Source organism: Cnephaeus nilssonii (assembly GCF_951640355.1).
Source record: "Cnephaeus nilssonii genome assembly, chromosome: 4".
Taxonomy (NCBI): Eukaryota; Metazoa; Chordata; class Mammalia; order Chiroptera; family Vespertilionidae; genus Cnephaeus; species Cnephaeus nilssonii.
The window spans coordinates 67,860,815-67,886,604 of NC_137075.1; the positions used below are offsets into that span (position 1 = coordinate 67,860,815).

Here is a 25,790-nt window from a genome sequence, read left to right on the forward strand (position 1 = left end):
CCATCCTTACAAATCTTCTAAACACCCCATCTTCCTTGCCCCCTGCTGTATGCATTCTCCTCATCTGGCTGGTAAAGCCCAGCTCTCTGCCACCTCGATGCCTGCTCTCAAGCAGCAGAGCCATGCTCGCTCCCCCTTTAAAGTCATGGTCGCCATTCGCCCCTCCCAGGCATCCGAGAGTGGTTGTTTCCCACCCTCCAGAACAACTGTCTCAGTCTTCTGCCCCTCTCAGCCCCCATCCCCCACTGGTGATCCTGCCTCTTATTTTCTGCAAAAGCAGACAGGAACTTTGCCATCTTCCCTCCGTCAAATTCGCCCACCGACATGGACCTATATAGCCTTTCTCTCCTGTTCAAAAGATGAAGTGTCCTTTTCCTCTACCAAAGGCTAAACTTCCAGTTAGTCACAGGATCCCAGGCCTCTGATTTTCTCCGAGATCCTCTGTCTCTCTCTGTCTCTCATCGTCGATGCCTCCCTCTGCACTGGATCATTCCCACCAGCACACACACACGCTATCTCCTGTCACTTCTGGGAGGCAGACACCACAGAGAGGAGGCTCCTCCCGGGTCACACGGGCCTCCTCGCTCTGGCCCAGCATGCTGCCCCTTTCTACTTTTCAAGTATTGGAAGGAGTTGCTGTTGTTTTTTTGTTTTGTTTTTTCCCCAAAACATGTAGAGTCCCTGTCTCCAGAGGTAGAAATCAGTTCTCCTTATTCCCGAGGTTCAAGTCATTTTTGTTGCACGACAGCTGTTCCCCGGGACTGTGGGGAGCCTGGTTTTGTCACAGTCTGGAGAACTGCAGAGATGAGTGGGAGGACTGCGCTGGGCCTGAGAGCTGGATTCTTGAGAAAAGGTGTGAAATTAGTCAAACCGAGATTCAGAGATGACTCTTGCTGCAGTGAGCTGTAGGCTGCTCAGGCCCTAGGGATTGAGGAAACACCCCATACTTCAGGCAGGAAGCTGTGCGTGCGGACAGCAGCAGTGCCTTCCTGGCTATGCCATCTTGAGCGAGTTTCATAATGTCTCTAAACCTGTTTCTTCGTCTGGAAATTGGGGAGAATAACTACCTGAAAGAGAGTTCTTCTGTGAGTACGAGATGAGATCACACGTGCCGAGCTGTTTCCTCTCGGCTTCTTCACTGGCCCAGGCAATCGTGAATGTGTCCGGACTGCGCCGGCTACACCGTCAGACCCCAGAAGGTCCTTTTGTGAATTCTGCATCAGAGCGCTCCCGCCCGCAGAGGCTGTTTCTCCCACGTTGATCTTTCCTACTGCCACCTCGTAGTTTTGGCAGAGAACACCTTGACTAAACTCCATGTCAAGAGAGACCTACCTGAAGGCCTCAGGGCAAGGGAAAGACTATTACAACAAACTACCGACTAAGGCTGTCAGAAGCCATTTAGTCTGCATGGATCTTCTTCCAGGACATAGAGGTGACTTGTAAGCAATCACCCAGCGAGTTCGTCTCAGGGCTGGGAGAGGATCCAGGTCTCCCAACTCTTGAGCCCTGGTCAAGGCTTGATGGCCCTCAGAAAGCCATCAGCAAAATTGAGTGCAAATTCACTTCTTTTTACAACTAAGATCTTCGATATACTGTATCGTGATAGTTGATACAGAGTGAATTTTATTGTATGTAAATTTTAAAAGAGGGGGAACCACTTTCATAATAATTATCTTAATGACCAACTGGTTTGTAGGACTGTTTTCCCCTCCTTACAGAAAATATTTGGGTTGCTGAGACTTCTTTTTCATAACACTGGCATCTCTCTCTTTACCAAAAGCAGTTTTGCTTTCCACTTTGTAAAGTCCCTTCCCATCTTTCCCACCGTCTGTCTCACAACCTGTGAGACACACAGGTAGTCATTATCGTCCCCTTTCTCCAAGAAGTGTGAACGTCATGTAGACCCAGGTTCAAATCCCAGCTGTCACTCACCACCTGTGTTATCTTGGGCAGGTTACTTAACCTCTCTGAGCCTCACTTTCCTCAACATTGAGTGAGCGTGGCCATAACACCCTCCTCACTGGGCTGTTGTGGGTATTACGTTTCATGCAGCATTTCCCAAATGTCCCCAGTGGTGAGAATCCTCTGGCTGTTTGTTAAAACAGATTCCCAGGCCCCAGTCCAGAGCTACAGAACCAGAATTCCCAGGGGTGAGGGAGGCCTGGCAGTCTGACAAGCCCTAGGGATTCTTATCAGGGAGATTTGGGAAACACTAGGTTGACTTCTATAAAGCACAGTGTTGTGTCTGGCACTAAGCGAATATTTAGCAAGTACTTATGTGTTCAGTCTTTGAAATGGGGATAATTACTGCCTGGTAGGGTTTTTATGAGAAAGAAGCAAAATGATGTGCAACGCCCAACAGTAAGTTCTAAATCTGCGTTGGTGTCCTCACTCAGTGTACTGGCCCCCCCCCCCCCCAGGCCTCCATCATCCCAGCCCCACACGCATAGCAGGAAGTTCCTCATTTAAATTCCAGAGACCAAGCCTCATTTTACCAATCTGTGTCCCAGGACCAGTCACTCTGGTCAGAGTATGGAACATGCTGATTGGCCAGCACTAGGTCACTTGCTCAGCCCAGGAACCAGATAGGTGACCGGCAGCCCCGCCTGAACTTCAGGAATGGAGGTGGGCCATGTCCATGGGAGTCTCTGCAGTGGTTTTGCCAGACCAAGAGGAGAGGATGCCTGGCAGGCAACTCCACAGGCGCCCCCGGCATCAGCTCCCAAGTCCCAGGTGGCAGTCTGCAGATGCCCCGGCTGCCACATTCAGAGCCCGCCTGGAGGGGCTCAGGCAGGCTGATCAGCCTCAGACCTGCCCTCATCTGTCCAACCATCTCCAGGCCTCTCCTTGCCCCACTCAGCCCTGAGCCCAGCTTGCCACAGGGGCCTGTCCAAGGGCTAGTCCAGGGACTCAGGGACACCACTGTCCAACGCTGCTTATTAGGGACCCACTGTGGGAATCCTTCCAATCAGGAACAATGAGTCTCTGAACCAGGATAAAAACAGCCTTTGCAAGTCAGCAAATGAGACGAACCAAATCGCTTGTCTGCCTGGCTCTTTGAACACAGTGGATAAGGAAAAGACCTCCAGTGTCAGACACAGGTTTGAAGCGCAGCTGCCACTTAACTTGCTGGGCTAGTTGTCCAGCTTGTCTGAGCCTTGGTTTCCTCTGTGAAATCCGTGTGAGGAAGAGGGAGGCGATGGATATAAATGATGATAAGAGTAGGAGCTCCTAATCTAGAATCAGCAGCATCCTCCTCCCCTCCAGGCACTAGTCTGCGTCAAGAAATGCCCTTCTCAGGGATGACCAGCCTGACACTATTGGGAAACCAAACCCACTATGAATATTTAAAAAACATTGGATGCACTCTGAAGCCACGTACAACACACAGCTGGGCCCTGGCGCTCGCGGCATCCTGTCCACCCAGGGCTGGGCTGTTCCTCCTGGAAGACACTACTGTGGATGGATCTCCTGATTCTCACAGCAGCTGGCCTCCCTGCAACCAGTGAGCCGCGGGAGACTTGGTGCAGAAGCCCAGGAACAGGAGTCCCGGGGCCCAGGGTGGGCTCTGGCACCTTGCAGTGTGACCTTGAGCAATCACTCAGCCTCTCTGGGTTCTAGTTTCCTCTCCCATGAAATGAGAGGGGTGACTGATGACTGGGGGTTTCTAGCTCTCAAGGGTCCATAGGGCACCTGCTAGCTTGCAGTGGAGAAACCTCACTCCCAGGTGCACTGGGCAAGGTGAGCAACTGCTTTACGCAGCTGGCTCATACAGGCGTCTCGGGGAAGCAGGAGACACTCTAGTGTAAGACGAGGGGGCTGGCTCTGGAACCACCCCTCCCTGGATTATTCCTGATGCTCTTTTCTGGCTGTGTGACCTGGGTACTGGCACCTCCCTAAGGTGGCTGTGAGAATCCAGTAAGAATGAATTCTCAGTACCCGGCACACAGCAGGAGCTCAATACACGTCAGCCTCTCCCCTCTGGCTAAGCTTTCTCTTCCTCCTTGCCATTCATGACAATGTTTGAACAAAATAGTCCAGACCTGGGTTTCACCCTGACTCCACCTCTCCTTACCTTCACGTCACTGGGCCTTGGTTTTCCTCATCTATAAAACGGGTGCAATAAGACTTCTACTCGAGGGCTGATGTGAATGTTCAGTATGATTGACATCGACAGTTTTCCTCCCTCAGTCCCATCAGCATTAACCAGTCACAGTCTATTTTAGCTTCCATTTTTACAGCAGTTATTTCCATATCTATGTGAGTCAACTGATCCTTAAAACCCCCAGAAATGGAGCCAGGGCCAGAAAACCCAAGGCCAGGCCCGAGCGGCTCTGGATTTCACCCCACTCCCATGTCCTTTCTCCAGCTCCGGAGGCACAGAGCATGCCTACCTCGCTCATCCTCACAGCCCCCTTTTCCACAGCACCGCGCCTCTGGGAGGCCACCGCCCATCCTACACACAGAGTCAGGGGATTTCTCCAGAGAGAAGTGCAGGTATCCCAGGCACCACCCAGAGGAGTGAGGTTTCCCAAAAGGAACTGCACAGGCACCAGGGCTCACATGGGTTCAAGGCTACAAGGCCGAGGATGAAGACATGTACATATGTATAAACTACCGCAGCACTTTAGTATAACCCTTCTGGAAATCATGAGCACCTTGCACGCGTGTTAGAAATGTCAACTTTTGGTGCAACGACACTACTTCTAAGCATTTGTTCTAAGAAATCCTCCAAAACGTGTAACAGAAAGTCCACTGTGGTGGTAAGCTGGAAATAACATCTAACCATTGGTTAGGATGGAACACATCAGAGTAGTTAGTGGACCACTACCTACCCTTGTTAGACAGATGCTTTTGAAGACCTTTTAGAGGCAGAGAAATTATTGTAATAATGCTAAGTCAAAAAGGAACAAATGTGTTTCACACATTCCTGAGGCTCTCAAGCATATGTTCTAGTTTACAGTCTGAACAACAAAACTATGGAAGGTATTCAGAATAAGGTCTGGTCTCAAGGTTGGCCTAACATTTTGGTTTTTTTATCTTTCTCTCTTTACACTTCTCCCCGCCTCCAACATGAAGCTTTTAATGAAGAAAGCACACCACTGAGTCTTGCTTTGAGACCCAAAGGGTCCAAATGTAGTATCGGGTTACATATCCCATGAGAAAAGCTATTTTGTCGGGGAGCCCTGTCAGCGAGCAGGTGGTGTGGAATGCATCTTAGATCAATGGCCTGTTGGACTCAAAGAAGCCATCCCAAAAAAATTGTATAAAAAGATTTATTGAAATTTATCAATGACAAACAGACATAAAACTCAAAGTTTGGCTCTTCTGAGGGGGGGAAAGAAACGGTGCAGATGCTCTTTTGTACAGATGAAACACGGGCCAGGAAGCACGTCACTCCTAAAGCAATCCAGAAGAGGGACATGAAAGCAAACCTGTACATTCACTAGGAATTTGCAGTCATTTCAGACTTCCACTAGGTAAGAAAATACAATTTTGCGCTAGCTTTTCCGTGCTCGGGCGTATGAAAACAAACAAACAAACCCAGCCGACATGCAGCAACATCTCCTGCACTTAGGTTTGTAAAAATGGTCTAAGCACAGGAGTACATGTGGAAGAATTCTCTTGTCATTTTGTAAAACAAAGCATTCTAATATTTTACAGAACAAGAGAGGAGAGTTTTTAAAAAATCTTTTAAAGAGGTTAACGGTTAAGGGTTTGCTTCTTCTCTTTTCATTCTAACCACCAAATCCATTTTACTCATGAGCTTGCTGTTTTCAGCTCTCTGGCTCATAGCTCCTACTCCTAAGAGCGACATCAGAGTCTTCTTCGTAGAACGAAGCCCACCACCATCTGTGAAGAGGGAAAGGGAATGAGAGATGGGGACTGTCCCCCAACCAGTGCCAAAATACGCCTTTAGGTTGCTATTTAAAACCAGGGCGTTGGATGCCTCTAGCAGGCCCAAGAAATGCAGAAACCACGTGAACCAGGACAAGAGGTAAGATGTGGCTGGTGCTCAGTCCCTCCAGGGCTTTGAGAAACCAAACTGAGGCAGCCTCGGCCTTCCAACCCACTCAAGAGACTCAGGAAATACCAGGAAATGTGAGAGACCTCCAAACCATCCTCTCCGAGGGTATGGAACAAATGCTCACTTGGTGTGTACTCAGCTATTGCAATTACAGGGACAAAAACAGACACAAAAAAAAGTAGGGGAAAAAATAAAGAGTGGCAGTAAAAATAGTATTTTATTCCACCCCCTCCCGCCCACCCTCTCCCCACAACCCCCAGTACACTTTTCCCCTCTCGTTCCCACAGCAACGTTACAATCAGAAAAAAATAAGTTTCGGGGGGCGGGATTTGGGGGGTACGGGTAAAAACAGTCAAATCACAATAGGAATTTTTCAAAATAGGTTATCCACTTAGTCATCTTCTTCTCCCTCATCTTCAGGCTCTCGTTTTCGCTTCTGACCCTTTTCTTCTTCTGGAAGAGCAAGGAAAAGGCGTTCAGATTAAAGAGTGGTCCTACCTCTAATTTACCCCCTCCCCGCCCCACTGAAGCCAGGAGACCGGCATCTCGGAAGCGTTGCCCTCCTGGCAAACCGAGGCAGGACATCTGCAAAGCCAGGCACCTGCAGCCTCGGATGGGCATGCTCTGCCCACTGCCAGGTCCCTGGGGTCTACACAATCTACTGTCAACTGAAGGGGACAGCCGCTACCAGCCAAGAGTACAAAGGCTGCCTACCACCAGCCTCTTCTTCATCTTCCTCATCGTCTACTTCCCAGTCGTTATAATCTTCTTCATCCTCCTAGGAGAGAAGATGTGTGCCAGTCATCAGTAGTGCCCCGGCCACAGACCTGCTGAGGAAGCCACTTTCCCCAGCACTGATCTCAAAAAAGGCCTCTCAGAGCCCCCACGGACATTCTTTTCCATCACAGACCCCAGACCCCTTTAAAGATTCTATGGAAAGCTTTAAACTCCTCCCCCAGAAAATACCCCTGTCACATACAATACGTGCAAACAGTGTCAGGGGGGTTGTGGATCCTACCCCAGGTCAAGAACTCCTGAGCTGAAGTCCCTAGGACTCAGGCAGCATTCTAATCCAATGCGCTGCTCTCCTAGGAGAACAGGTTCCCAAGCAGACCCTCTGTCATGGGAAGTAGGCCATCCTTCCATCTGCCCTCAATCTAGTGCTGGCTTCAAGGAAGACCCCCGTTTCAGCAAACACAGATTCTGTGGGCAAGTCCAACCTCACCCCACACAGCCCAGCACCATCTTGCAAACTTGGACCACTTGGAGGGGAGAATAAATTCCATTGAGGGCATCATCCCAGCTCGGTAAGATCCAGCCAGATGTGTGACTTCCTTCTCAACACAGGACCCTTGCTTTATGCTGCTCCCGGGTTACATGCTAGTTAAATCTCTGCCTGTTGAACACTGTTCCCAAAGCATCAGGCAGGCCATTGTTTAACAAGAACTTGGTGATAGACTTCTTTTTGTCAAGGGAGATATCCTTTTATAATGTCACAGAAGAATTCCTTAATCAGTCTGTTTGCTGAGACTGGTGTGTGTGTGTGTGTGTGTAAGCTCTCCTTTACTGGAAGCTGGAAATCTGCAGATGGTCAATGAGATCACACACACACACACACACACACCAACCCTGCACGCTGCAGCTTCTGTGGCAGCAAGAACAAGACAAAAAAGCCCATTAGTCAACACAACTTACTGCCCTGTCCTGAGGGATGTGGGGGTGGCTGTTTTCCTAAGGGTTCAGAGGTGAGCCTAGCAGCCTACACCCAGGGAGAAGAGCAACCGCACGGAGACCAGGAGGAACCAAGCCCATCACACCAGCTCTCCTCCCGCCTGGGCTGTGCTGGCTGGGAGATCCTGCCCAGGTTGGTGTGCTCGGCAGGTGGGTGTCTGTGTGCTCAATCAAGAGACAGAAAACCGGGAGAAACCAGGAGCCTTGTCCATGCTGTCATAATTTTAAACCTCTCCACACCTAACTTTTATAATCAGCAAGAGCTGATGCAGAACACCCAATACAAAACCCAGCACGCTGAGCCGGCATCTTGGAGAAAGAAGGGTGTGAAAGCCTAAAATAGCAAGTGGTCAAACACCTTAGTCAGACACTGTCCTTAAGCATTTTACTTATAAATTAGTTTATCCTCTTGACAATATAGTGAGTTGATCCCTGTTTACCATCCAGATGGCTATTTCTCAGATGAAGAAATAGAAAGGTCACGGAATTTGTCCAGGGACACACAGCTAAATCTCTGTGCTGTATTACCACTCACAGACAATCCCAGACTTGTCAAAAAACTAGGAACCAGTCAGTGTGCTAAGAAAATGGCACTACTTCCACTGTGTGCACTAGACCCTGGTCACTCTGATTTGGGATCCAGCAGTGTCTTTCATTATCCATCAGTTCAGGGCAGTCTTTGATTTCCCCTAATATACTGTGAGTGCTCAGTGAATTAACATATGAATGCAAAAGGGCAGGAAATGGGGACATGGATGCAGTAAGAACTAATTTTCACACAGAACTGAGGGCCAGGCTTACCCCAGCAGGTGAGGTCCCCTCTTTACCTGCCTCCAGAATCCCCTCTCACCCTCTCCTAATCCAACTTCCCAGGGCTTGCTGCAAGTCTGGCCTCTCTCAAACCAGCCCTGAGTCCCTCTTACTTGCTGACTCAGAGACAGCAAGTAAGAGGGACTCAGGGAGATGGTACCCCACCCAGCCAGGCACTTACCTCTTCCTCTCCACTCACATCCTCCTCTTCACCTTCTTCCTCCTCTTCTTCATCCTCTTCATCTTCCACTAGATGAGCATCCTCATCATACTCTTCCTCTGTGCAGTGGAAATGGGGACAAGAACGAATTGGTAGTGAGCTGGCTCCTCCCTTGCACAGCACAGGCCCCAGGCTGGCGGGACTGGCAGGGGTGGTATGGTCCTCAGTGTGGGGCCTATGACCTCACACCCCACCAAAGCCCAAAGCCTAGATGCCTGAAGGTGATGTAACACATCCTAAAATGATCTAAATTATAAGCACTTGAAGTGGTGTGAGCAACAAGCCCTGGTCCCGTAGCTGTACAAAAATGAGAGACCTTTTGTGAAGGTTGAGACCACGGAGAAATGGAAGGATCAGAGGAACAGTTACCGGGCCCGGGAAAGCTGAGAAATTAATTCATTTAGAAAGAGCATCCAGCCAAACTGCTCACTTTAAAGCAGGGGTGGGGTACGTCGGCCTACGGGCTGTATGAGGCCCTGAAATATTTGGTCTGGCCCTGCCAAGGCATTAAGGGTGAGTTAATTAAATGTTTGACCAAATATAGCAGGCTAATTTTTAAGTTGATAATTCTGTATGGCCCTCAAATGATGTCATAAATATCCAAATGGCCCTTGGCAGAAGAAAGGTTCCCCACCCCCACAAGAAATCTGAGGCAGAGGGGAGAAGTGACTTGTTCAAGGTCACACATCAAATTAGTTTGTGCCTAGAAACCTGGTCTCAGGACTCCAGTCCTGGGCCCGTTATGTTGTATCACAAAGTGCATGAATAACTTGCAAAATACTATTTAACAAGGGAAATCTTGGGTCTGAATTAACCAGGCAAGTATCTCCATCCTCAACTGTACTCTGGCCATGAAGACCCTTGGAAAAGCCACACTGTGCTGGTGACGAGGGAAGTAAGAGAAGGTGCCCTTTCCTTTCCCTCCCTGCAACCCTGGCTGCTCGCCACACTGCCAGGGAGCCCACCAGGCTACCTGCAGCCTCCACCTGCCTGGGTCCCTCATAAGTTCACACCCCCGAGTCCTGGACTGTGGTTCTCTGGGCTGCAGCCACCAGGGGGCCCCACAACCTCTCGAGCTCCATGACTGGACACCTCAGACCATACCCCACCTTCCTCTATCTGTTCCCCCCTCCCTAGGACAGTGTCTGAGTCTAGAGTCACACTAGACAGTGTAGAATCTCATTTCCAGTGGGACTTTGGAAAGGGGGGAAAAAAAAACAACCCAAGTGAGGCTTCAGCTAGATGGTCTTTAAAAAGTTACTACACAGAGTCTGAGGCTGTTTCTCTGGGGCTCACGCACGGTTCTTTTAGGGAGTCAACCAATGACCCAGATTAGGGACACCAGTAAACACAGCAGAGAGCCCCACTCCCTCCACAGCTTTAGAAAGAGGTTGACAGTCCTGCCCCTGAGCAGCCAGTGGGGCCTCCCAACACCCAGGCCACCCCTCTGTAAAGCAGGGAGGAACCAGGCCTGCCCTGGCCTTCACTCGGCCACCCACCATCCTCATCCTCCTCCTCCTCCTCATCCAGGCCCTCTACGTAGCCCTCGGCGTCGGAATCAGGGGCCTCCTTGTCGTCCCGGTCATAGCCATCGAGATATGTAAGTTGTGGGAGGAGCTTGAACACGTTTTCTCGGTAGTCGTTCAGGTTGGTTACCTCACAATTGAAAAGGTCTAAGCTCTTGAGGTTTTCTAACTTTTTCTGCAAGCAGAAAAATAAAGTCAACAGTGAGTGACCTGTGGGAGGCAGGAGAGGAGGGGACAGGCGGGGTGAGGGGAAACAACCAGGGAAACAGGTGGGGATGAAGTGAGACAGTGTGAAGAGCACCAAGGCCACAGGGGGGAAGAATTCTGATTTGGTCCTGCTTGGCCACAGTGTCCACCCACTCACATCACCCCCGGTTGGTGGGCCTCAGTTTCTTCACCTGGAAAATGAAGGGTTGGATTTTATCGTTAAAATCTCATCCAATGCCCACACTTTCATTCTGCTTGAAATTAAGTGGGGCTCTCTTGGTGCATGAGACAAGAGCTGTGCTGCCTGCCCCTGTGATGAGGGGCCAGACGGGAACTAAAACAGCAGCATGAGCCAACATACTAACCCCTGCTGCTAGAATAACAGGAGTCAACACAGCACTTGGGTATTAACTCAATTTGTCCTCAGAACCCCGATAAGGTAGAAATAATTGTTTGCTCGTTTTCCAGATGAGGAAGTAGAGAACTGAGGTTTGGAGCCCAGCTTCACCCCTGTGCATACTCTCCGCCATGCTGCCTGTCAAAAAGGACAAGAGAAAACCCAGCGGAGGGTCCAGATTTTGTTCATGGTACTTAACATGAATAATTTGCTTTGTCAAAGCTTTATGTACGAGGGTTTAAGCTCATACATTCCTGCTTGGTGTCTGAGGAAACTGAGGCCAGGAAGTGGAAGGGTCACACAGCTGGCAGGAGGACCCTGCCCAGGCCAAGCCTCTGTTCCCACGGGGCCAGGCCTAACAGGCGACTAAAGCCACTGTCCCTCAGGGTCAATGTCAGGAACCAGGCTGCTCTCTCAAGAGCTCAAGACAGAGACCTGGCCATTCTCAGCGGATGGTCAAGGGCAGGGAGGGAATCTGGGCTGTGGTTTGGGTGGGTGAGCCCAGCACCCCCAACCAAAGCAGTTGCCCACCCTTTAGTGGTGAGTGTAACCCATCAGTCACACTGATCACTAGGAAAAGGAAGCTACAAAAATGTGTGGTCTGGGTGGGAGGAGCATGGGGTGTGTGTGTGTGTGTGTGTGTGTGTGTGTGTGTGTGTGTGTCTGTCTGTCTGTCTATATCTGATCTCTAACGATGACTGATTCACAGTGTTTTATACACTCGGTCCCTCACCACCCAAACACACAGCTAGACCTCCACACATTTTCCCTTTTGTAATGAAATTAAGACTTTCAGATATACAAAATAGTTCTGCTTTCCGATCAGAGGAGGACTTGACAAAATGTTCTATGGGAAGCCCATTCTAGTGAGTGACCCCAGGCCACAGATGGGCAGAAAATGTCTAACTTCCTGTTCTGCCACCTGGGCCATCCACCAGCCCCCCGAGCACCCACAGAGGGCAAAGAGTGCTTCTTGGGCAAGAACCCTACAAACCCAACTGAGAAGTGCTCCAACCTCCACCCTCAGAAAAAGAGAAACTTGACAAAAGACCCTCCGGGCTTTCCCCTGATTCTAAGTCGCATGGCGTACGAAGTGACTCTTAGGTGTATATTTACAGTAAGTGTGTTTATTTCGTGTGGTAGTATTTCTATCTTTCAAAAAAATCTACTAATGAACCAATGACACATCTTACAGTTGACCTCCTTAAAAAAAAAAAATCAAGATAATTCAGCCATTCAGATCCTGCTTATGTAAAAATTGTTATCCTGACCAGGACGTGCCCGTTCCAGCCAGTAAGAACGTTTGGGAGGACAGCAGAGGAAGGCCGGCACGAGGGTCCCAGACCACAGTTCTCTGCCATCCCAGACGGCTTGACCTTCAGAGGCACCAGCATCAGGCCAGTCAGTGACCAAGGAGAAAGCAGATTTGCCTCCTCCGGGATCAGCCTAATTCTCGGATGGATCCTCCCTCCCCAAAGAGGGACCAGGAGCCTGGAGAAAAGCTCCAGTTTCCAAAGGGACGCGGACACTGCATGAGGAAAAGCGCTAGGCCAGACGCTGAGGCTAGGGGCCTAGTCTGCACCCAGACTGCCAGCCTGGCTGTGTGACCTGGGCCAAGGCACTTAACTTCTCTAGGTCTCAGTTTCTTGATGGATGAAGCAGAAATAGTTGCTCAAACTCTATCTCACAGCACACAGGGGGAGTTAAATGAAGTAAAAAAAGTAAAACAAGTGGGGGGAAACTCAAAAGCAGCATTCGCTGCAATCAGTCCTGCCCTCTGCCCGCCCGGTGGAGAGGGAAGGACCCAGTGACTCACCAGTGGCTCTATTGTGCTGAGGTCTTTAATTTTGTTGCCACTTAAGTTTAGATGCTTGAGGTTCGGACACTTTTCTGCCAATACTTCCAGGCCCCCTGAGATTCTGTTATCGCTTAGTTCAAGCTAAATAGGGAAGGAAAAAAAAAGCAGAAACAGCTCTTAAAACGAAGGCTCTATGCTCAGAGCCTAGCAGACAGCGGGGCAGGCAGCTGGATACACCCTCAATTATGCTCCCTAAACACGAAGTGATGGCCATTCCTCCTCCCTACCCCCACCACCTGCTTGAGGGCGCACACACATGTGCGCATGTGTACACACACACACACACACACACACACACACACACACACATTCCTCTACACTCTATTTACCTTCTTAAGTTTGTTTAACTTTGGTAAGTTTGCGACTGAGGTGAGGCCTACGTTGATTGTACTTAAGAATTCCAGTTCTTCAAATTCATCTGTGAGGCCTTCGATTTTGCCTTCATAAGACCGACAGTTGTCCAGGACAAGCTCTTTCACCTGGAAAGGGAAGGACCGTGTGAACGGAGGGAGGAATGGGGCCCAGGCAGAAGGGTGTCAGGCCTCCTCGGAGGACGGCGACAAAGCCAGGAAGCAGTCCCTCCTCGCACATTAACAACATGCCCACCCTGGCCTTTCTACCCGGGGACTCAGGTTGAGGGGAGCGGAGCTGCAGAACCAACCAGGGGCCACTCCAGACAGGAGGCACGGCCGAACCGCAGAAGATAAATTCAGAAAGCCCTGCTGCGTCGGCAACGCTGCCATGCACCACCACAGCCTCCAGATCCTGGCTCTAACGTTAGGGGACCTCTGGGCCTCACCCCACGCCCATCATGGCCCCAGCCTGACCGGCCCGAGGCCAGCTCCCTACGTCCCATCCTCAACCCCCGTGCTCCCTTCACCTCCATGTGTTGGTGACCTTCCTCCTGCTGGCGTACCCTCCCTCTCTTGCTCTCACACCGCTCTTGCCACCAGTCATAACCTGCCCACCTGGCCTGGAATTTGTCACCATGGTCACTGCTTGGCCTACCCCAGGGTAGGGAGAGACAATCAGGGGCTCCTCCAACTCTCCATTCGCTAGACCACTGCTGTCCCACAGAACTTCCTGCAGCAAGGGAAACCCCTGCACTGTCCACGAGGGGAGCCACTAGCCATGGGTGGCCACTGAGCACCTGCAGTGTGGCTGGTGAGACCGAGGAACAGAGTTTTAAATTTAATTGAACTTTAATTAATATTAAGAGACACATGTAAGCTACCGTAACAGATATCTCAGCTCTCGGCTTTGCCCTTCGGGGTCCTGAGTAGATGTGGAAGGAGAGAACGGAAATCCATAAACCAGGATGGACCCATAATGAAATGCCGAGGGCAACCAAGTCCAAAAGCTGGTCTTTGGAGGCACTTCTATGGCTCTGCCCCATGCCCACCTCTCTGGAGGCAGTTTGCCCTATTAGGGGTCTTGGATTCTCCTCTCTTGGGCCCCAAATCCTTTATTTCTAATGAGGTAGAAAGAACTGATAAAAAAAGCTACCTTCTCATTAGGTTGTTAGAAGGCAGACTTGGCTGACGTGGGAGGCCAGGCTTCGGACAATAGGGACACTAGCTGAGAAGAACACCATGTCTCAGGCCTGAACGGACCCAGGGAGTCAACCAGGGCAGCCAGGGTGCTGGCCCTCCAGGCATATGCCCAGTTACCCACTCAGGTCCCTGGCAGGCTGGCACGGCAGCCCCTGGCCTCCCAGGGCTGGCAGGCACCTTAAAGATGATTCCACCTGGCCACACCTGGGGCCTGACACAGCACCCCTGCCTGCTCCCTGCAGCCTCCAGGAAACATGCACTGCAGCCGCCTGGACATGCTGGCCCTGGGCCCTCTCCCCACAGGTCTGGCCTCTCACCCCGGGTCACACGGACAGGCCTGTCCTTCTCAGCAGCAGTCTTGCAATGTCCCAACGGTCATTCCTGCCCCTCAGAGCCTCTTCTTCTCAGGGATAAGCAGTCAGACCCCCTAACCTGCCTGCCAGGCTGCCCCCGCGCTTCCCTGCAGCAGGCCAATTTGCTTAGCTTTTCCCCGAAGGGTCCAGGATGACCATCTTGCCAAGGTCGTCCAGGTGCCCCTCCGATTGGGGCGTCTCTGGGTCAAATGCCAACTTGGGGGAACAGACCCACAGCAGGCCTGCCGTGCCCCTCCTCAGTCTACGCTTGCCAGTGGGCAGACGAGGGGAGCTCAGGGCACATCAGTGCTCTCTTCCTCCCTGCTGGAGAGATGCAGGCGGCTCAGCCCGGCACAGCATTAATCCCTCACGGCAGGGAGCTCTGGGCCTGGGCACTGGCGCCCAGGCCCACCTTTCTTGGGGCCTTTCCTGTCCTTTCCCACTCCCTCAGGCCCCAGGAGAGGCCAGATGTCCAGGTCAAGTCACCTTCTCAAGGTCAGTGGCAAGAATGCCTGGGAATAAGTCCTACCCTAGGGCAGGAAATCAGTGTAGAGCCAGGAAGCCAGGCCTCAGGGGAGCAGAGCAGATGGAGGGAGAGCAACTGTCCTGGGGGAGGGAGGACCCTCCTTCAGGCTGTGGTAAATGCCGGAGTCACGGGGCCCACCATCTTCTTTAGTTACTGTTTCCTTGGAAGGTCTTGGGAGTTCTGTAACCTCCACCAAAGAAAGACAAATATGAGAACGGATTCCAATCCACCCTCAACGATTTCAGACATGCAATCTCTCTAACCGGGTCAACGGCTTCTCCTCTTAAGGCCATTAGCCAAGGAGAAGGCCCCGCAGCTGGGGGGAGGTGGTGCTGGAGAGTCAAGGGAATTCCTCCTGGAAGTCGACCTCTTTCCCGGAGCAGCTCAGTGCTGCCTGGGAATTCTACAGACAGAGGCTCCAGCTCCAGCTCCACACCAAACTGGAGGCCATTCCTCTCGGGACCAATATGCAAGTCCGTGCTACTATTACTACTGTGTTATTCATAACAATCCTGGGCTCTTTCCTGAGCCCTCAGCAGGCACCCTCTAAGTGCTAGACCCACAGTGGGCATACTCCCATTTCCCAAGGGCAGAAGTGGCCACAGGAGGGTGTCTGCTGGGCCCGGTGGTCAGTGTTGGCTCCTGATGATTTCTGACGTTCTCAAATATGGGGCACAGGCGCTCCCAGCGGCCAACTCAATCGGACAAGCTGCCCTGACAGCCACCTGCTCCCCTTTTACACCCCTTTAACTGTTCCACCAGCCAGGTGGGGGCCACTCCCAGCAGACCCCACCCTGGTTACACTTGCTCAGTAACCAAAGCACAAAACAACCCAGCCCTCGCTCAGATGAGGCTGAAGCCAGGGAGCACAGATCTGGAGAGGGGCTCGGGGACCCCCCTCTCCCCAGGGAGCAAGAGGCTGCTTCCAGTCACTGGCAAGGGAGGCCTGTGGTGTCGGGGAGCCAGGTCTGTGGGGCTTGCAGGTCTGTGGGGCATGCAGGATCCCCGGGGTTTCTGCATTTCCTTCCTGTTGGGGGTTTCAGCACTCTTAGGGGAGAGATTAAAGAGGAGGGGGGCAAGTCCAGGCTTAAACCCCAGGGTGCTAATATCACCAAAATGTACAAACCACACTGCGGGAAACCCACTTCTTCTTTGTGGGTTGATGGGGATGGCAAGTAAGCTGTCCGTGAAAAGTCTGAAATGGACCGAACAGGAAAAAACAAAAAACAAAAATGCCAGCCCAACAGCAGAAGCCATTGGGCCCACCCCCTTCCTTGGAGGAGGGCCACACTTTCTTTGAGCTCCCGAATAGAACAGGCTATCTAGCCACACCTCCAACCCGCCCCAGCGTTCCTTAAATCACTTGGAACTGCTGCAACTGCACCCCGCTTCCTCCTGTCTCTGCTTGGTGACCATGCTCTAACCTTCCAGGTGAAGAGAGCATCCTTGGCATTCAGGGAGTGTTCTCCTTAAAAAAATAAACAAACAAATAACTAAAGGCCCATTTCCTCCTGCCAAATCCTGGGTGTGAGTTAAGTGCAAAGTTAAAATTAAACCGGAAATTTGTACTTTGGGTTTAGACTCTCTCCCAACTCCACTGGCTGTTTAAAAATATCCGAATGTGGTTACTCTCTTTCTAGTTCAACAGCTGGGACGACACTGCTTGTATCAGGAGCTGTTCAGATACACCAATGGCAAACCTACACAGGACCCTCTGCTTCAGGCTTCAAGTGCTGACACCCCAGAGAAGCCTGAATATCCACACTCGGCCCCAAAGAGATGTGGGTGGGGCACTAAGAAGTTCCCTAGAAGTCAGACTGCCCGGCCCTGGTATTTCCTGAAAAACTTGTCCACAAAGCAAGAACGCAGTGGCCATTTCTCACCAGCGAGAGCTGTGAGGTCCATGATCAACATGAACACATTATTACTGAGGAACAACCCACTGGTTGTTCCAAAACTGTGCAAGCGTGTCTTTACAGCGGCTCCAATTTGACCATTCCTCTGTGTTCCCAACACTGCAGCCTGGTCCTGGCCAGTCACGTAAGCCACTCTAAGCCGCTCTGCTTCCAAAGGGGCCTCTGTGACAGCAGGGACATTGGACTCCTGGGAATAGGCCCTGCCTGGAGGCCAAGGACCCGGCTGACGGGCTGAATGAACCCTGGCTGTATCCCTGAGATGCTGGGCTCAGTCTCTGCAGAAAGGGGATGATATCTGTTAACCTATAAAATGCAAACTCTGGCCTAGAAAACATTCCCAGCTTGTGGCCACCGCCTGGGGGGGAGGGGGAATTCAAGTTCCTAAACTGACCTGAGAGGCCCTCCACTCTGGATCTCCCCCTACGCCCTCCAATCTCACTGCTCCCCGCCTCTCATCCTTGCACAAGGCCCCCCTCCCCAGGAGGCCTTCCCCTGCGTCCAGCTCTGAGCATCCCAGGGCACCGAAGGCAGCTGCTGCATGAATCATTTAATCGTGTATTAAGCACCCGATCCTCCTAGAGGTCAGGGACTGTCCTTCTCCATAATCAGCCTAGCGGGGAGTGGACACCAGAGCAACTGCCTAACAAATGCCCTGTCTATCGTGCCAGGCACAACACTAGGTGCGGGGCACACAGAGTAAGTCAGACCATGAAATGTACAATGTGACTGGTCCAGGACAAGCTGAATGAACACCCTGCCTCTGTGAACAGCAGCAGCAATGGTTTCCAGTATGTCTTATATCCCGGAGACCAGCAAACTGTGCACACTCCTCCCCCCTGACCCAGTGCTCTGCCCTTCTCTCCAGACACAGTGCTCCTGTGTCGCTGTTCACCTGGGCCAACGCTGAGGGGCTCGGAGGGGACAGTGAGCAGGAGGTGTGGGGGCTGGCTAGGAGGAGACAGACAGCTGGTAAACAACTACAGTCCTGTGTGCCAGCTGGGAGGCATACTGTGGGACCTAGAAAGACAGAGAAAGGGGACACACATATCAAAGCCAGGACTGGCCATGTAATTTGTAGGGCCCAGAGCAAAATGAAAATGTGAGAACCCTTGTTCAAGAATTATTAAGAATTCCAAGACAGTGACAGCAGCACATTAACCCAAGAGCAGGGCCCTTCTAAGCATGGGGCCCTGTGTGACTGCGCAAGTCACATGCCCGTGAAGCTGGCACTGATTTAAATGGACAACTTGGGCCTCAAACAGAGGCCTCTGAAGGCCAGAACCAGAGAAAAGGAAGCTGAGTGAGAACTGCTCTTTATTTTTCCAGCATTTCCTGAGGCAAGGTGGAGAGGTGGACAGAAGGCAGGCTCTGGAGTCACGAGAGACCTGGCTCAAATCCACTTGCTTGCTCATCTCACCCCTCCTGAGCTCCTGCGATGACCAGAGTGCTGATCACTTAGGGTTGGATTAAATGAAATAATACTTTGAACACCCCAGTTGTGGAAAAAGCCATTTTCCTTCCCCCTGATCCAGTCACGTTTATTGCTGTGTCCCCTCTCAAAGCACAAGAATGAGAACAGCCCGACTGGTGTAGCTCTGCGGCTGGGCATCGACCTATGAACTAGGAGGTCATTGTTCAATTCCCAGTCAGGGCACATGCCCAGGTTGTGGGTTCAATCACCAGTAGGGTCATGCAGGAGGCAGCTGATAATAATTCTCTCTCATCATTGATATTTCTACCGTTCTCACCCTCTCCCTTCCTCTCTAAAATTAAATATAGATAGATAGATAGATGATAGATAGGTAGATAGATAAATGAGAACAAAGGCAGGCCAGCAGATCTGAGTTATTACCTCAGCTGTTTGCAAGGCTTCCTCATGGAATATAGAAGGCCTTTTAACATTTTGGAGAACTAAGATGGTGTACCACAAACACACCCCTTTATTTTACATCCACGCCTTGATTCTTTTTTTCCACTAACCTCAACCCTTGACTGTCTTTTTTCACTGAGCAAGACTTCAATACATATTTGTAGCTTTGGTTTCAACCTTGTCAGTCCCTGACCAATTTAGTTTTCCAGTTCCAGCCTTGCACAGAAGAGAAGACTCAAATCAAATTGACCCTGTGGTGTTTTTTTTGTGTGTGTGTGCTCATGGGTTTTAAATAGGTCAGCTTTTAAATGGGCCATCCCCTGTTGCAGATTTCTAGCTAGAAGGCCAGACTGTTCGAGGCACCAAAGCAGAGGGGAAACGGGCTTCTCCTAAACGTGTTCGATTAGAGTGATAAATGCTTGTGATTTTGTCATTGTAACCATAAAATCTAGTTTTGCTTCACAGTTGGTGTGACAAAACCTGCAAAAATCAGTGAGGTTCCATGGGGTGAAAGTCAGGCTCTGGGAGAAAAGTCAGACATTTCGAAAGCTAGACAGGCCTTAGGGATCATCTAGGTCAGTGGCTTGCTGACCACAACGCACAGTAAAAAATCCATTTACACCTTGACTCAGTGCATACCTTTTTGTGTGCATCTAGACATACACACTGAAACAAACTTACCCTGTTAAAATTACTCCTTTCTAGCACGTTAAAAAAAAATGTTTTTAATCCATGGTTTGCAAAATACTGGTCTAGTTTAACCCTCTTTTCTCAGAGGAAGAAGCCAGGTCCAGAGTTTGCCTAGAGCTTAGGAACCCAGGTTAGGTGATTCTTCTGCTGTACCACGTACACTGTACGCTGCTCTTGCCAGAAACCAGTCCCCCGTGGAAGACCCAGGAATCGTCCACGTAGCTTTCAGTTTCTGTTAAGAGGAGGGTATTCCTCAGCCTTGATGGTAGCGGAGACAGGTGTCCACACCTCTTAAAGATCTTTTAAAATCTTCACTAAGGGGCAGGGCCCACATTACTAAAAAAAAAAAAAAATCTCTCCAAGATAAAAAAAAAAAGCCTCGGAGTGTCTGGATTTTGTTTCCTACAATAGCGCTCTGGAGGCACGGGCGGGGTGGGAGCACATGGCCGCGGGAAGTCGGTGACGCCATCCTTATTATTTTAGGGAACCGAGGAACGCAGCGGTAATTAAGCTGTCGGCCGGCAAGGATAATAGGCTGTGCGCCGGCTAGGGGAGGGCTTGCATTAACATAAACCCTGTGACTGGCTCCCTGGATTCCTACCTCTTCCGCGGGTGTGGGGAGGACTTGGTGGCTGTCTCGCCAAGACAGAGGAGCTGCTTCCACGGCAGATGCTTCCTCCAGCCAGAAGGACAGACTCAGAGCGGTAACCACCCCAGGACCCGCCCAGGTGGGTGTAGGACCTGGGCTTTGGGCCTTCCAACGGGCCTGTTTAACTTCCTGTGAACTTCAGCAAGGCTGGGCCCCTCCCTGATGTTCTGCCTTTGCTTTCCTCCCCTAAAATCTCACCTCTCCCTTCCAGCCATCTACTCCACTTCAAGGACTTGTCAGTTCCACCTCCGGCAGGAAGCTTTCCCTGGTTGCCCAGCCCTGCACTAGCGCTGCCTGGTTTAAGAGCACAAGAAGGAAAGTATTCCAAGAGCAAGAGGCTTAGAAAGCTGTTTGGGAGCCAGGAAGTGGGGAGAAGTTCAGAAGGGAGAGACGAGGCTCTTGGAATTTGTGGGTGGCGTGATCAATTGAAAAAAAAACTTGGCAGGCTGCATCTTCTAAATGGTTGTCCCTTCCTACCTTCAGCAGATCCCGGAAGGTCTGGGGCCAGAAAAAGGAAAGGGGGAGAAGATGTGGGCAGGTGCAGTGCAAAGGATGCTCGACACGCTGTTTGACCTGGACATGGTGCTCACTTTGCCACTGCCCTGCTTGTGCGCTGAGGGAGGTCATGTCCACTCTCTGGGCTTCTGCCAGCCCCTCGTCCACATACTGAACAATGGGGCCTGAGTACAGAGGTACGATTCCTTCTGGTTCCAAAGTTCTGTCGTCCACACACTTTTAGTCCCACCCATACCCAATCTCAGTCACTGTTCTCCAAAAGTAGGTGGGAAATTTCATGGGCTAAAGAAGCCCAGAATTCATCACTAAGGGATGCCAGAAAGGAAATACAGGACACTGGTCAATTATCCTGATAATTACTGAAATGCAAAAATCAATCATGTAGTCTATTAAACACATCTGGATCACAAAAACAGCCCCCAGAAGTCTGTGGTATTGTGTTCCAAATGTGGGAGTCTGACCTCCTCCATGTGATGTCCGCCACCTCACAAGGCAGCAGGGGGCAGGCACCCCAGCTGACAGGGTCCCATTCTCTGCTCAATAACCCTGTGATTCTTAAAAAACCCACACCACCCACAATGACCTCATTACAGAGCCGCAGCACTGGCCATGAGGAGTCTGAAGAGGAAGGCCTAGAGAGCAGGGGTGGATAAATCCTGGTCAATCTTCCTAAAAAGCTGCTTTGATCACCTCCCATCAGCCCCTGTCCCAAAGCTTTTAATGGCCATGGGGATCAAGTGCAAATCCAGAGGAGGATTTCCAGTCCCCCCACCATCATGGCTCTCTGACCAAACCCCCTGTGCCTCCTCTGAAGGTAGTCTGTCCCCGCCTCACCCCTCTACCAGGCTCCCTGACCTGCAGCGAGCACCATGACACCACCTGGCATTTCTTCCCCATGTTACAGTAAACAAAGCGCTTCCCCAGGCTTCATCACGCTTACCTTGTCCACAGACAAGTGGAGTTCTACCCTCCCAGGGAACTTGTCCCTCTCCATCAGGCCCTCTGAGAGCCACTGCTCGGCCACAGGACATCTGGCAGTCTTTACTCCTGCTGCCTCTCCTCCAAACACAGCCTTTCTAAGGTCTCAGCGGCCCCTGGTGCTCTGCCTAGAGGGGTTAGCTTTCATAAACACAGGTCACTCAAGCTAGAGAGGAAGAAGTGGGGTGGGCAAAGGCTAACTAACCCCTTATTCACTTTCTAAAGCAAAGTGCCCCACTGACTCCACTGTTGGGCCAGTCAACACAAATATATTTTTTTATTTTTTTATATTTTTATTGATTTCAGAGAGGAAGGGAGAGGGAGAGACAGAAACATCAATGATGAGAATCACTGATCAGTTGCCTCCTGCACGCCCCCTACTAGGGATTAAGCCCACAACTGGGCATGTGCCCAGACCGGGAATTGAACCATGACCTCCTGGTTCATAGGTCAATGCTCAACCACTGAGCCATGCTGGCCGGGCAAAAAAATATATTTTTTTAAATGGCTTCCTGGGCCCTCTGTCCCAGCCGACTAATGCGGTTGATTTGGCTACTGCGATCAGATTCAAGGATTTAAGCCTGGCTGGGCTGGGACCACTTGCGGACAGCGAGGGCTGTCTGCTGCAGAGATCCCGCCAGAGTCCCTGGGTCAGCAGGGTCTGAAAAGGGAGCACAGCCCAGGGTCTCTGCCATGGGTGTAGTGTGGACCATAACAGCTACCCACTCCCTGTGGGCCCGAGGGGAAGAATGGCCTGCAAAACAAAAGTTCATTCATTTCCTCAGTTTCACTACTAAGATCCATGAGCTGGCAGTTCAAAGCCTCTGTCCAGCCCAGCCCACCACCATAACCCACCTAAGAAGAGAGCACACCACTCAGACTCGGAGATCCAGGCACCTTCCACAGCCCTGGTACTAGGCCTCTGCCGAATCCCCAACTGGCTTTTAAAACATGCTTCAGAGAATGCAGGGGCTACATCTTTGCCACTTCTGTGGAACCAGTGGATCCAACCCAGCTTCTCGGGCAACTGAGCCAACCCAGTGACCCACCCAAGGTTAGAGTTAGCCCACTGCAGAATCGAGCCTTGGGCGAGCCTCAGTTCTCTTAACTTAGGGGCCACACCCCTAAGTTACAAGCCTCTCCACAGGGAACTCCTTGAAGCCAGAGGAAACAGCAGGAAAAAGAAAAAAGCTGTTAGGAAAAGAGCCCCCTGCCTGAATTCAGCTCCCTCCCTCCCACCCTGCCTCCACTCACCCCACTCTGAACAGAGTGCAGAAGAGGCAGGAAAAACTAAGTGGCTCCAGAGATGAAACCGTCGACCTTGGCATCCTTCCCTGCCAACCCTACCCAAAGTGACAAAGTATTGGCAGTGACAGAAACAGAGCAAACACTGCTGCACTGAGCCCTAGTGTCCAACCACCAGTCGGAAACCGCTGATTTGGGCAGAAACGGAAACCAATCATGCATTAGAACCTAAGGCAGGAGGCTGAACGTTCCTTCCATCCAAGGTCACACACAAGAAGCAATTTAACCTGATTTCTCTTCTCCCTTAGAAAAATTCTATAAGTTAAATGCTTATGATAAAAGGATTGGGGATGGAAGTATAAGAAATGCTAAGAAGTAAATGTTAGTTCCTATGTCTAGTAACTGGAAGGGGGGAAAATGGAAAGCAATGGAATGAGAGAAAGGAAGGAAGGAATGGGAAGGCGAGGCCCTGCTGGGAGAAGAGGCTGATGAAACATGGGGAGACAGACAGGCCTGAGAGAAAGGCACAGGCAGTCAACAACAGGGAAGAAAGGAGGAAGTTACAAGGCTTACACTACAGGCTTCGCTTTACTTCCAGAGCTCCACCCTCTTCACCTGCATTTTGGTGATAGAACTTTTCTTTTTTCTTAAATCTTTATTGTTAGATGATAGAACTTGACCTATCTTTACTGTTTTGTTTTTTTAATAGAGTTGAGTTCATTGTCGTTCACAGATCTACAGCTGCGTTAATCTCAAAATGCTAAAATACAAAAGCCGTACAATCTTTGTAATCCCTGAGGATCAGGGAGGGGCTAGACCAGTAGAGATGATGTAAAAAAGAATCGAACGTGTTCGTCTTCACCAGAAGCTCATGAAGGAGGTCCCGCCAAGGCGGTCAACGCCGACAAGGCCATCCCAGGCTGTGCTGACAGAAACAAGTAGGATGGACCAACATTCCTTCCTCAGCATCACAAAACACTCTGCTCCAAGAGGGCCAGACTTCAAATGCCGAACCTTGAAGCATCACAAACTTGAGGAAGGCAACCAGAGAGGGAAGGTGTCTGAAAACTGACAGTTGGACGAGCAATGGCAGGAACTAGGGATGTTTAGGCTGGAGGGTGGAAAAGACTCTTGATCACTATCTTTCTCCAACTATTTGAGGGAGTGTCATATGCAAATAGAAGTACATCTATTCTGTGTTCCTCGGTGGCGCAAGAACTAAGATCAGTGTGCACGAATTACAAAGAGGCAGTTTTTGGCCCAAAATAAAATACAAGAGGGTATTTAAATCATTACACTGTCCCATAAAATGGGCTGCTCTGAAAAAATAAATAAATAAGTGAGCTCCCTGGAGGCTACTAAGGGATTGTCTGTAAAGAACTTCACACATAAACAGTGCTGAACGGTTATTAAATGAAAATACTGCATGATGAAGCACTGAGAAGAGATGAGCCTTGGGTCTTTTCTTCTCTTACAATGCTATGGTTTGATTCTTTCCTCTTTTAAAAAATATATTTTTAGCCGAAACCGGTTTGGCTCAGTGGATAGAGCGTCGGCCTGTGGACTCAAGGGTCCCGGGTTCGATTCCGGTCAAGGGCATGTACCTTGGTTGCGGGCACATCCCCGGTGGGGGGTGTGCAGGGGGCAGCTGATCGATGTTTCTCTCTCATCGATGTTTCTGACTGTCCCTCTCTCTTCCTCTCTGTGGAAAATCAATAAAATATATTTAAAAAAAAAAAATATATATATATATATATATATATATATATATATATATATATTTTTTTTTTTACTAGAGGCCCGATGCATGAAATTCATGCATGGCTGGGGTCCCTATGCCTAGCCAGTGATCGGCGGATCTGCAGGGCGACCAGTGAGGCGATAAGGGCCCTCCCACCCCCCGCTGGCACCCGCCTTGGCTGGCCTGGGGCCTGCGGGCTGAGGGGCAGCTCCTGCAATGAGTGTCTGCCCCCTGGTGGTCAGTGCGCATTATAGCAACTGGTCGTTACACTGTTCGGTCAATTTGCATATTAGGCTTTTATTATATGATTGATTTCAGAGAGGAAGGGAGAGGGAGAGAGAAATAAAAACATCAATGATGAGAGAAAATCATTGATCGCCTGTCTCCTGCACGCCCCACACTGGGGATGGAGCCCACAACACAGGCATGTGCCCTGATTGGGAATTGAACCGTGACCTTCTGGTTCCTAAGTTGATGCTCAAACCACTGAGCACGCCAGCAGGTGATTCTTTCCTCTTTAAAGAAGTGTTACTACTTATTTAGGCGACAGGTTCCATCTACTCATTTGACAGTATTTACAGAATCTATTAGATGCTGGACACCCATGCTAGGCATAGGAGATACAGCAGTAAGCAAAACTAGGTGCCTGGCCTCCGGTTTACAGTCTAGTGGGGGAGCAAGATAATAAATCAATAAGTGTATACATCTGTACATAATATATGTAAGTGCTACAAAGAAAAAAAGGGGGAGGATAGCAATAGCAACAAGGGACACTCCTTTAGAAAACGTGGCCAGGGACAGCCTATCCAAAGCTGAGTTTTCAGTGGGACTTGAAACCAAGCGAAGACCTTGGGAAGAGCCTTCTGTGCGAATGGAACAGTCAGGGCAAAGACCCTGAGAGTGGGGAGTGTGCATGGCCTTCTGGGGAACAGCCAAGAGGACAGGTGGCAGCAACAGAGTGTGTGGAAGAAGAGGA

General features: G+C 50.5%; 1 protein-coding gene across 2 annotated transcripts in view; it reads right to left on the reverse strand.

Annotated features, from left to right (window-relative positions):
• Window positions 1-5,204: 5,204 nt before the first annotated feature.
• ANP32A (acidic nuclear phosphoprotein 32 family member A) overlaps window positions 5,205-25,790 on the reverse strand; it is a 39,657-nt gene continuing 19,071 nt past the window's right edge. The window contains exons 1-7 of one of the 2 annotated variants that reach the window (XM_079768377.1): window positions 21,685-21,762; window positions 13,107-13,256; window positions 12,736-12,858; window positions 10,289-10,490; window positions 8,751-8,848; window positions 6,743-6,806; window positions 5,205-6,481 (exon numbers count right to left, since the gene is read on the reverse strand). In XM_079768377.1, coding sequence (XP_079624503.1) covers window positions 6,420-6,481; window positions 6,743-6,806; window positions 8,751-8,848; window positions 10,289-10,490; window positions 12,736-12,858; window positions 13,107-13,256; window positions 21,685-21,747 — 762 coding nt within the window. In that variant the 5' untranslated portion in view covers window positions 21,748-21,762 and the 3' untranslated portion in view covers window positions 5,205-6,419. Of the gene's footprint in view, window positions 6,482-6,742; window positions 6,807-8,750; window positions 8,849-10,288; window positions 10,491-12,735; window positions 12,859-13,106; window positions 13,257-21,684; window positions 21,763-25,790 lie in introns of those variants that run through there. The other variant, XM_079768376.1, reaches the window with a different exon arrangement.